Raw genomic sequence first — 11969 nt, 5'->3', positions numbered from 1 at the left:
CATTAATGTTTTGTAGCCTCCTTACATCACATACATGAACCAAATTATGAAGATGGACGGCACACGCAGAAAGGAATTGAGCATGCTGACGGATAAACGAAGCTGACAAGGTGACAGTAACCCTGGCTCTCCAATGTGACAATTCCCAACAGGTATATATCACACATTCATCACCCGAGTTCCTCTCTCAATCTACAGTTGCCTCCTAGCTTTAAGGAGGAAGGGTTGCTGGTGGCAGCTTTTTCCATTGCCTCATCTCTTTCCCCTAGATAAAGAATTGCTGTCGGGATGAGATAAAAGCTGCAAACCACTTCTGCACATATTTTTCAAAACAGGGAAGAAGGGCAACAGACAAATTTATTAAGAATAAACTTCCCTTTTACTAACAGTGCTTTTTGTGTCTGGTGGTGCTCACAGATGCAGGGTAGCCATTTTGTGCTGGCACCCACCATCGAGATATGAGTACTCACCACGTATTTCCGTACCAAAAAAGCACTGCTTACTAATATTATTATGGTGCATGCTAAGTTAAGGCAATAGGTTTACTAGAGTGGAAAGATGAGGACAGAAAGTCAAAATTACATACTAAATTTATACTAGGAAGACTTACATTCTGTTGTTGGAATTTTGTTCTGATAAGTTTGATTTATAGATAATAATATGTCTTGGATGTATGGATGCAATTATGGTTAATAAAGCATTAAAAATGCACTGCTTACTAAGCACTGCTTATGTCTAGGGGAAAGGTAAAAGCAAAGGTACCCCTGACAATTAAGTCCAGTCGTGAATGACTCTGGGGTTGTGGCGCTCATCTCGATTTACAGGCCAAGGAAGCCGACGTTTGTCCGCAGACAGTTTTTCCGGGTCATGTGGCCAGCATGACTAAGCTGCTTCTGGCGAAACCAGAGCAGTTCACAGAAACACCATTTACCTTCCTGCCGGAGCGGTACCTATTTACCTACTTGCACTCTGACGTGCTTTCGAACTGCTAGGTTGGCAGGAGCTGGGACCAAACAATGGGAGCTAACCCCATCATGGGGATTTGAACCGCTGACTTTTGATCGGCAAGCCCAAGCAGCACAGTGGTTTAACCCACAGCGCCACCAGCGTCTAGGGGAAGCCCGGACACAAAAGTATAGAGTTTTGATCCTGGAGGAAACGAATGAAAAGAACATCCTGGACACTGAATGTGCAATCCACACTGCACTGGGGCTTAACATAGTCAAAGCCCTGTCAGTCATGCTGGCAAGGGGGGGGGGGTGTCAGAGAAAGGCAAAATATGTGTGCCAACCTAGAGCTGGTACAAGAACCAGGTCCATACACAGGACCCAGTTCATTTTGACTGAGGTGCTTCCAGACAACATATTTGAGCATTTGCTTGCAGGCAGATTAGACAATGTTGGCTATTTAATGAACATTCTTTCTGATGGTTTGAGGGCAAGTAAGATGACCTTGAGCCAAATGAAACGTTATCCCACACATTCCAGTACATTTTCTCACCACTTCCTTTATTGCACAAAGTCTGGTGTTTGGGGAAAGCAGGCTTGTTGAGCAAGGCTTCTCAATTAAATAACCTGAACATCGCCAGTAAGTGAATACTACCTGAAGATATTGAGTCTCTAAGAACCCTAGATCACAAACTCATTCTGGCTGCACCAGGAAGTACTGACCCTAACATGTTATGCACACAATAATTATGTGCTTATATTTTATTTTCCAAACACCAAAAAGGTAGGCACTAAAAACAGATGAGGATTTCGAACTTCAGCTGCTGAGTCCAACATCAAATAGAAACTGCAGCAAGATGTCCAAAAAGGGAGAGGTAAGTTCTCCAGGGTAAGATGCTAAATCAGAGCAACAAGTTATGAGGGCAAAACTAGTATTACACAAATGTTAACTAACTAATAATGATAATAATAGACACAGGAGGCCATTTTCATTAACACTGTGGCATTGTGGGGAAGAGAGCATGTTTAGTTTGGTCTTAAGAAGGCTGACTTAAGTGCCCACATTAGTTATCTTATTTTCTGTGAGTGGAGTATCCCCTGTAAGTTTATGAGTATCTTACCTCTCCCTATACATTGTAGTATAGATTGAATGTTTCCTCAGTCCTAGCTGGACAGACCATCTTTTTTTTCTCCTTTAAGGAAGTGGGGGTTTGGGGGGGGGGAATCGGAAAGTGCAGGCGTAGAGATATCTTTGACTTCCGTGGGCATCTGAGAAGGTGCAGGCAGTGTGTGGGTTGCGGTGGGGGGGGAGCAAGGGAAGGGCCTGTCTCCTTGGAGAATTGGAGTTAAAGGGCAGGTGGAAAGGATTTTGTTCGTTAATTGCAGTGCTTTTTTCTCAAAAAAATTTTTTAGGGATACTCTCATTTTGACTCAAAAAACCACCATTTTGTAGTTCAACTTGGGGAAAAAAAATACAGTAAATGGACAAAAGTACAAAGATTCACAAAACGTTTAGGTGTGCATACCCCTGCGTCCCCCCAGAAAAAAGCACTGGTTAATTGTAATATAAAATGGCAGGGCAGCTTGGTCAGTAGAGAGCATGAGGCTCTTAGAACTACAGAGTTGGAAGGGACCCCGAGGGTCATCTAGTCCAACCCCCTGCAAAGCAGGAATCTTATGCCCAACATATTCCCCTTCCAAATTTATGCTGTTGTATACAGAATTGTCTTCTGAGAATTAACCCCGTGAGAAACACAGGCATTCTATAAGCAAGGGAAATCTGCACATGAAAATGACTGACTTGGATGTAGACATGGTAATCTGACCTCCCTGCAATGCAGAAATCCAAACCAAAGCATCCATGACAAATGACCACACAATCTCCGTTTGAAAACCTCCAATGGAGAAGAACCTTAATCTCAGGGTCCTAAGTTCAAGCTCAGTGTTGGGCAAAAAGATCCCTGCATTGCAGGGGTTTTGACTACGTCCACTCCAGCTCTACAATTCCATGATTTATGTGTTTGTGTTTTAGACAAATGCCGGCTCCCTCAGCCTGAAGGGAGATGAGCGCTGCACCCCATTCGCCTTTGACTGGACTTAACCATCCAGGGGTCCTTTACCTTACATTTTACACACACAAACACACACAATTTTAAGGTGTCACAAGGCTCCTCCCCGCCCCCAGCTCACTTCAGTCTGAGATGATATTTCTGTTAGAAGCATGAGGAGTTGCACTTAAGTTGTTCTGTGGTGTCTGTTTGCACAGGCTGTTTCTGGACCACCAGTTTCTGATGTTTTTAATACACACAGCATATGTTTTAAGGTCATCGTACATGCAACTCTAGTGTTCATTTGTCCAAAAGAATGGGCTAAAATCACCCACCCACTGAGCTTCATAGCTGAGTGAAAGGACGCTACGCCACAGTCACCAGGGGCAAATTTTGTTCCATAAAGGGAAATTTGTATGCAACAGCAAAAATTTGGAAGGGGGAATACGTTGGGCGTAAGATTCCTGCTTTGCAGGGGGGGGTTGGACCCTTCCCTTGCCTCCCCGCCCCCCTGGGACCCACGCACTGCCTGCACTTTCTCAGATGCCCAGGTATCTCTATGCAGCCCATACCACTTCCGCCCTTACTTGAAGCTAGCCTCCGACGCAGCGCTGCGCCTGCGCTTTCGTCCCCCGAAACCCCGCCCACTTCCTTAAAGGAGCAAGAAGGAAAGAAACGCCGAGCCGCGCGAGCGCCTCCCCCTCCCGCCGCCGGCGTTTAACCCCTTCCGCTCCCCTGCGCCGCCATGAGGCGCTTCCCGCGGCGTCTCCGTGAGGCGGCGAGGAGAGCGCCTGCGTAGAACCAGCGAGGGGAGCGAGAGGAGGCCATTGGCTGGTCGGGCCCGGCTCTATGAGGTAAGGCCGCCGTTCCCTTCGCGCGCTGTCCCGCTCCCGGCCCCGCCGCCGCCGCCGCGTGAGGGGCAGAAGGGGCCTCCTCGCAAGCCGGCGAGGAGAGCCTTCAATACTCCTCCTGACCGGGGAACATGGCGCTAAGCAAGCCTACCCTGTGGTGACAGGAGCCCTTCCAGTTCCCTGTCTTTCTCTCTTTCTCTCACCCACACATTTCTCTCCTCCCCCCCCCCTCCGTAATATTTGGAACCGACCCTGGGCATTATGCAGGAGGCGGCGGCGGCAGAATTCCGGGCTGTACCACTTCAGGTCGCAGGTGAGCCCCGCCTCGCGCTCCCGCCCCCAGGCGCATGCGCGCGTTGCCGCAGACGAGGCAGACGCTTCGGGAGCCCGGTTTGCCAAAGCGGTCTGGGCGGGGCAATAGCTGCGCTGTGGGCGGGGCGAGGGGCGGGGCCGGGAAAGTGCTTATTTGCATTTCTTTTTCCCTCCTGCTTTGAGTGCATCTGTTGAATGCATCCCAGGGATCATCTAGACCAGCCCCCTGCAATGCAATAAAGTAATAATAATTACTATTCATCATTTGATAATAATAATTCTTCATAATTTAATAATAATAATAATAAATTAATTAATTAATCCTTCACCATTTAATAATAATAAATAAATTCTTTGTCATTTAATAATAATAATAATTCAGCATTAGTTGGCATCCCTCTGACAATAAAGGAGTGCACCTTTGGGGTTAAGTCAAAATGTTGGAAGGTCATATAACCCAAGTCCCTGCAATGCAATAAGGATTAACAATGGCACCATATCATTGTCGGCATGAGCACTGTGGTTGGGGTTGCAGTGCTGGTCGTGGTCTTACATCACGTCCTGCGGCTGCTGTCCAAGAATTTGAACCGCTGTCTGCATTTTTGCTCAACTGGGAAGAATTGTTCGGGGAAGTTCTTCATCGCGGTGGTGTGGGGAACGAGCCTTTCCAGAGTACTTGAAGTTGACAGGTGGTGCAAATTGCTGTTTCCCCAACATCTGAAACTCCCATTGTTCTCCACGCATTTTGCGACAGGGAATTTCATTAGCGCAAGTAGTTTCTGAGCTCTGGGCGCAGTTCTGCCCCTGAGATTTCGGATTAAGACTGCAGAGTGGAAGGAAAGGAGGACCTTTTTTCTGCCTCCCTGCTTCCAGCTACTCTCTGAAGACAGGAGAAGAGACTCTTTTAAGAATAGTAGGAGGGTGGGCGGGGAAAGGACTAGGTCATGTGAAAAATGAGCATAATATTTTAGCTGCAGTTCATGCATTTTCAGCTTTGTATCCTTGTTATTAAAAAAAACGTTCCTAGACATTCCATTGTTATGTCCATAACCTAGGCTTAAGGTGCCATTTAGCTCCCAGCTTTCATATCTCAGTTTCTAACACTTGTGTTTCCCTTTTTGGAAGGGTAGAAATCTGGGAGGTACTTTATCACTAAGATTCTGTAATACTCACATGGCGAAAAGTTTTGAAAGCATGCTTTTCCAGGAATCTTCTTAATTAACGATCTTTGTCCTAGGGTGCCAGCCTCCCCAGTGTTCACCTGATGGAGAATGTGGCAGGCGACCTACCTGCTGGGGCAGTGGCTGCTGTGCTGAAGCCCAGTGAGGGACTACCTGAGGGGAGCTTGACAGTGCATGGCTATGACTTTGACCGTGGATTAGACTATCATGCCTTGCTCCAGTCTTACCTCACCACGGGTTTCCAGGCTACCAGCTTTGGGCAGGCTGTGAACGAGATCAACCGCATGGTGAGTAGCCAGGATGAGTCCCGATGGTGAGAACTGTGGTAGATCAGGTGGGAAGGAGGGAAATTGGGCTGGATCTCATAACTGTGGAGTTAGCTTGCTGCTTTGCTCTCTTTGCTTTGCACGTAGAGACCTCTATAAATTCCTGCATTTTCAGCTTTGTATCCTTGTTATTCCTGCTCTTGTGTACATCACAGCATTCTTCTCTGACACCAGTCATATATCTTGCACAAAGAGAGACAACACCCATCTTCACGTACAGTGCTAAGAGTTAGCCAACACTAAAGTTGGCTACTTTTCCCCCCCTTTCCCAGAAATATTCCATAGTCCTATTAGCTCTAAGCATTGGGTTCGAACAGTATTTTATAAGTCTGAGCTGGTATGATGTTCATAAACATCTACATTGATTGACAGGAAAGTCCTACTTTGATTGCATGGATTGAGAGCTCACAGTGACTTCAAAAACTGCAGTTTACATTTATCTCCTTTTCTGATGATCACGTTTTCTGATTTGAAGATAAAGTGGCACAACCAGTATTTTTCTCCAAATCTGCATATTTTGTGCATTGATGCTTTCCTCAGTTCTCTACAACCATTCACCAGTTTTTGTTTTTGTTTTGCTTCCTTCATATGTCACTAGCAAACTTCTTGCTGTTTGTACTTAGCTATTTAGGGTGATGATGTGCTAAACTTGGTGGTGCTGCCATTTAGTTCAATCCCTGCATTGTGCTGTTGTGCTGAAGCTTGATTCAGATAGTTGGGTTCTTCCTTGCAGATAGAAGCGAAGCTGACGCCACTGGCCGAGGATGAAGGGAACCATGCCGACTTGAATCCCTGTTCCCGCCACCTAACAGGCTGTACAATCTTCTTGGGCTTCACTTCCAACCTCATCAGCTCAGGTGTCCGTGAGACCATCCGCTTTCTGGTGCAACACAACATGGTATTGTCCAAACCTGGGGGGTGTTTCCTCCTTCTGTATATCAAGGAAAAATCTTCCTTTTCAGTTATGTGGTTGTGAAAGGGTAGAGAAGAATCCCTGGTGTTCTACACCAATATCATTCTTGTCTCCCTCGTATATTCTCATGATAAACATTGTATGCTAATGGGCTGGAGAGAACTACCTCCACTTATGGGAAAGAGATACTGGCTATTGATGCTTCATGACTTAAGGATGGATTAATCCTTTTACAGAACTTGGGTCTAAAGGAAGCTCATAGCTGCAAGTCTTGGCAAGCACTATAGCCCACATTCTTTGGTTTGTGTAGGTGGATGTGCTGGTGACCACAGCAGGTGGTGTGGAAGAAGATCTCATCAAATGCTTGGCACCCACTTATGTTGGAGACTTCAGCTTGCGTGGAAAGGAACTACGACAGAGTGGGATTAACAGGTACAGCAGGGGTAGTAGGGAGGGGACGGGTGCGGGTGGCGCTGTTGTCTAAACCACTGAGCCTCTTGGGCTTGCCGATCAGAAGGTTGGTGGTTTGAATCCCCACGACGGGGTGAGCTCCCCTTGCTCTGTCCCAGCTCCTGCCAACCTAGCAGTTCGAAAGCACACCAGTGCAAGTAGATAAATAGGTACCACTGTGGCAGGAAGGTAAACAGCGTTTCCGTGTGCTCTGGTTTCCATCACAGTGTTCTGTTGCGCCAGAAGCGGTTTAGTCATGCTGGCCACATGATGCGGAAAGCTGTCTGTGGACAAACACCGGCTCCCTCGGGCTGAAAGCGAGATGTCACCACAACCCCATAGTTGCTTTTGACTGGACTTAACCATCCAGCGGTCCTTTACCTTTACTTGTAGTGGGGAGGGCTGATGATCTGATGGCCACCATTGGAAAACAAAATGGGTGATTTTTTTGTGACCAAAGAAATTGACCCCTCCTGGGTTTCCTCTGGTTTGTATGATCCAACCAGTCTCATACTCTGCTGCGGGGAGGGGATTGACTGTATGTTTTAACTTCTGTGGGAGGAAGGAGCAAGGTAGCGGCAAAGTTCCTAGACAGGCTTTACTTCCCAGCTGTGTCCTCCTCTCCTCCAGGATTGGGAATCTGCTGGTGCCCAATGACAATTACTGCAAGTTTGAGGACTGGCTGATGCCAATCCTGGACCAGATGGTGACAGAGCAGGACACAGAGGTGAGAGCTGAAATGTTAGGAATGGTGTGCCTATGTGCTATTATTCTTTCTCCACCCCCCATGTATACCCCCAACGTGGTAATTGCAAAAGACACTTGAGAGCTGTCTGCCGTGAGTTCTGGCCTCATCTTTGGAAATGGAAAAACTCCCAGCATGGAAGAGGATGAAACAGCAACGGAGACATGTCTTACTCTATCTAGTGTGTGATCTCAAGGCCATTTTTTCCCTTGCCAGTATTGTTGGTTTTCTTATTTGCTCCCACATAGAGGATTTTTCTTTTCTTTTTCTTTGAAATCGCACGTATTAAGACTGTGCAGGTTCACCCCGGATCTTAGCTTGCCCACCAATCTGGGGAGAAGTTGGCATAGTCTGAAGTATGGTCTGTCTCCCTGCTTTTCAGGGGGTGAAGTGGACTCCATCAAAGTTCATTGCTCGGCTTGGCAAGGAAATTAACAATCCCGAATCTGTCTATTACTGGGCACAAAAGGTAGGCTGAGGAAGTCTTCTGTGTTTTAAGTTCCATATCTCACCTTTCGTTAAGATTAGCTTCCAGTAATCTGGCTGAAATGCTGCTTGTTTGTCACTTCCTGATGGGATGCCTGCCTTCCCCTCTTCAATCATCTGAGGGTCTGTCCTATGTATGTGATAAGGCATAGCCTATTATTTTTCTGGCTTCGTAATCCCATTCATTTCCCAGCTGGTAGCCTTGACCCCTACCATCCAACCATTAAGGCATAGTTCTGTGTTGTGCATTTACTACTTTACTGCATTTCAAGTCTGTCTCCCACTCCCACACTCTGCCCTCCCTTCCAAGATACGCTAACCTCTGCCATATGAAATACCCACTTCCGCTTATAATGCTAATTGTGTTCCTGGCAGAACAGCATCCCTGTACTGAGTCCAGCGTTGACTGATGGTTCCCTGGGGGACATGATTTTTTTCCACTCCTATAAGAAACCAGGCCTTGTTCTGGACATTGTGGAAGGTGAGCTGAGATTTGTGCGACATAAGTAAGTCTCTCCATGGTTTCTGTTATGTACCTACCACGGGTTTCTACTTTCAGAGGAAGGGAAACAGCTAGTGGAATCTGTACGCTGTGTATCAGACATTCTGGGTCTACCAACCCCCAAAGTATGACACTGTTTACTGTGCTGCTTGTCTAATACTTAAACGTATCTCTCTCTCAGATCTGAGGCTCATCAATACGCAGGCCATATTTGCCCGGAAAACAGGAATGATCATCTTGGGAGGAGGACTTGTCAAGCACCACATTGCTAACGCCAACCTCATGGTGAGGCAGATTGTGCAGTAGGAACAAATTCACAGTACAGAAAGGCAGGGTTTGTTTGGGGTGGAAGATGTTGCAAAAGCATGGGATGCGTTCGTAGAACAAAGACGCATGGGTTGAGATGGCATGATGCTGCTTGCTGGCTGGCTTTGGGCATGGGAAGCTAATTCTAGATGCTGTTGAACTTCCATTAGTCAAGCAATGAATTCATATGCTGCGTAAGTCCTGCCAAGCTATATAGGCTCATTGAACCTATTGAGCCTTCCCACCCCATGCAGCTTTCAAGAGCCTCCCAGGCTGAGCCCTGGAAGTTGCTGATATTTGGGGGAAGGGAGCCCATATTTCAGTGAATCGAGTACACATTTTGCACACAGAAAATCTCAGGTTCGGTTCCTGCCATCTCTTTAAAAGGATCTTGCCCACGAGGAAAGAACTCTGTATGAAATCTCATAGTGCTTTTGTGCTAATTGGACCACTCATCTTAAATTGATATGCTTTGTATCCCGGATTCCCCATCCTCTCCCCCCTTCAATTGCAATTAAAAGATCAATAAACGGACCACTTGTCTTAAATTGATAAAAGGTAGTTTTGTATATGCATCTGCGCCTATCTCCAAGTCCATATGTGGAACAGTTGTATTTGGTATCAGATTTGCTGTGCAAGCAGACCTTTGGTTACCCCTGAGCCAATTCTGCTCCGTATGCCTGATGTCATCGATTATTGTACCTCCTCAGAGAAACGGTGCTGACTTTTCTGTATACGTCAACACGGCACAGGAGTTTGATGGCTCAGACTCAGGAGCTCGGCCTGACGAAGCAGTTTCCTGGGGGAAGATCCGCATGGATGCCAAGCCTGTCAAGGTACATGCGGTGGAAAGGAGGGGACTGGCAGATCACGGTATTGGCAGGGGTGGGACATGGAACTTGCCATTGGCAAGACCGGTGAGTTTTAGAGTAAATAAATGAAAAGCTCTTGAGGAGAAGCACTCTTCCGTATTCTTCTCTTGACAGGTTTATGCTGACGCTTCCCTGGTTTTCCCACTGCTGGTTGCGGAAACCTTTGCACAGAAACCAAATGCCTTTGCTCCAGAGAAGCAAAACGACTAAGTTGTGGACTGCTGCGTGCCCATGTGCTTCTCCCACATACCACTGCAGCTGCTGGCACCTGCACTGAGACTGTTTTGCAACATCTGTTTGGATGAATGGAAGGCACTGGAACCATTAGCATGACATCCTTCTCCTCCATGCTGAATAGAAGCTGAGCCCCAGTCTCAGAAAGTGGCGGTCTGTTACTTGTGTGTAATCGCAACCCATCCTCCTCATGAGCCTGCCGAGATGATAGTGTTTCTCTCTTTTTGCTCTTGCAAACCCTATACACTCTGAGACACTTGGTGATATACCTGCCTCTCCAGCATGCCGCTTTCGTGATAGTAGGATGGTCCTTGGAGTCTGAAGTTGACATTTCCCCCCCCCTCCCTTTAACAACTGGCCCAGCAGTATCTCTCTGTTCATGGCCTCCCTGCCCACTTCATTTTAATTCTTGGATTTTCTTCTCTGTCTCTTTTATTTACTGATATGACGTGTGTCCATCTGGAATCTGCTTGAGATCCCCCAGCCTCCGAATAAACCACTGTAGTCTTTAAATGTATGTGAGTGCTTTTGTTTTTGCTAGAGTTGGCGTACTGTGCCCAAAACCCAACTATTAAAGGCCTGCTCTTCTGTGGGCCTTATAACGACAAGGGAATGCTAAAGAAAATCAGAGCAGTTCATTTTTGCTTGGCTGAAATGGGTAGTTGGAATCTTCCCACTGAGGAGAATTTTTATTTATTGAAAGTTGAGCTCCAGCTTGGATATACCATTGAAAGAAATGAATTGCATTGCCAGTTGACTTGAGCCTCAAAAGACATTCACACTTGTACATTAATTCAAGTTGACAGTGGAGAAGGGGCTGTAGCTCAGGTGTGGTGTACTTGCTTTGTAACCACAGGATCCTACGTTCGGTTCTTAGCATTTCATTTAAAAGGTTCTGAGATAGCAGTGTTGCCCAAGAACATCACTGTCAATCCAATTACATGGTAGCGAGGGAAATGGACCAGTGGTTTGTGTGGTATGCCGTTTGTATAGTTAGAACTGCATTCATAAATTGGATGCACATCCAAATGCATATCAGACTGAAGATTCAGTCTTGTCCACATTGCATTGTTTCAGTGGAAGGTGTACCCCAATATACTTCCATATAGGGGATGGATGAAGATGCATATATGAATTAAAACCCTAGCACATATTCCATTTAAAACACAGCTGTCCCTCAGATGTGCATTTAAATGCACAAAACATACCTGGCATTTCTTGCTATATACATAAAATTGTATGCCTGTCATGCAGCCGCCATTTGCAGTGCTGCATCACAGTCCTGGATTTGCATGAAGTAAGAGCAGCATAGGGGAGCCAAAGCGAAGACAGGCTGCCCAATACCAGTTGCCAAGGCCTGGTGATGGTGAGGAGCAAAGCGGTTTAGAACAGAAATGGAGAGTGCTGAAAGGAAAATAGCGGTTTTAAGCAATGGCCAAGGTTTGAATAAAGTACCTTAATACAGCTGGAATATTTGAGGTCTCTGCATCCTTTATCTCGTAACATGAGGCAGGAATAGAAGAAGGAGAAGTTTTGAGTACAGCAAAAAGGGAGAGACACTGAAAGTGGGGAAGTGGCTGATTTAAACAGTCTGGTTGTGGAGAGAAACGGAGAGATTTAAAAAATGGCAGAGCTTTGAGTAGAGAGCAGGAGATGTGGCCCTTTAAAGAAGGTTTGTGTACAACAAGATGGAAGTTTGGAAAGGCCCTGTTGTGTTAACTTTTTGGTATTCTCTTCTGTGTTGTACCCATCTCTGCTATTACTCCTACGTTTAAAAAAGAACTGTCCCGAGTTCC

At 46.3% G+C, this 11969-nt stretch overlaps 1 protein-coding gene across 2 annotated transcripts; it reads left to right on the top strand.

Moving 5' to 3' along the window:
* Positions 1-3674: 3674 nt before the first annotated feature.
* DHPS (deoxyhypusine synthase) lies at positions 3675-10686 on the top strand. Of its 2 annotated transcripts, none has more exons than XM_081198576.1 (10): positions 3675-3849; positions 5396-5626; positions 6399-6563; positions 6889-7010; positions 7659-7755; positions 8156-8242; positions 8635-8740; positions 8943-9046; positions 9778-9903; positions 10054-10686. In XM_081198576.1, exons 2-10 carry the CDS (start codon positions 5423-5425, stop codon positions 10147-10149), a joined length of 1107 nt encoding a protein of 368 aa, XP_081054702.1. In that variant the 5' UTR covers positions 3675-3849; positions 5396-5422; the 3' UTR covers positions 10150-10686. The 2 variants fall into 2 exon arrangements, with proteins under 2 accessions (XP_081054702.1, XP_081054703.1); XM_081198577.1 differs by lacking the exon at positions 3675-3849 and adding an exon at positions 3877-4159.
* Positions 10687-11969: the final 1283 nt, after the last annotated feature.

Source organism: Podarcis bocagei (genome assembly GCF_964188305.1).
Source record: "Podarcis bocagei genome assembly, chromosome: 6".
Lineage (NCBI taxonomy): Eukaryota > Metazoa > Chordata > Lepidosauria > Squamata > Lacertidae > Podarcis > Podarcis bocagei.
The sequence above is the reverse complement of the archived record's forward strand: the minus strand, read 5'-3'. Positions and strand labels throughout refer to the sequence as shown.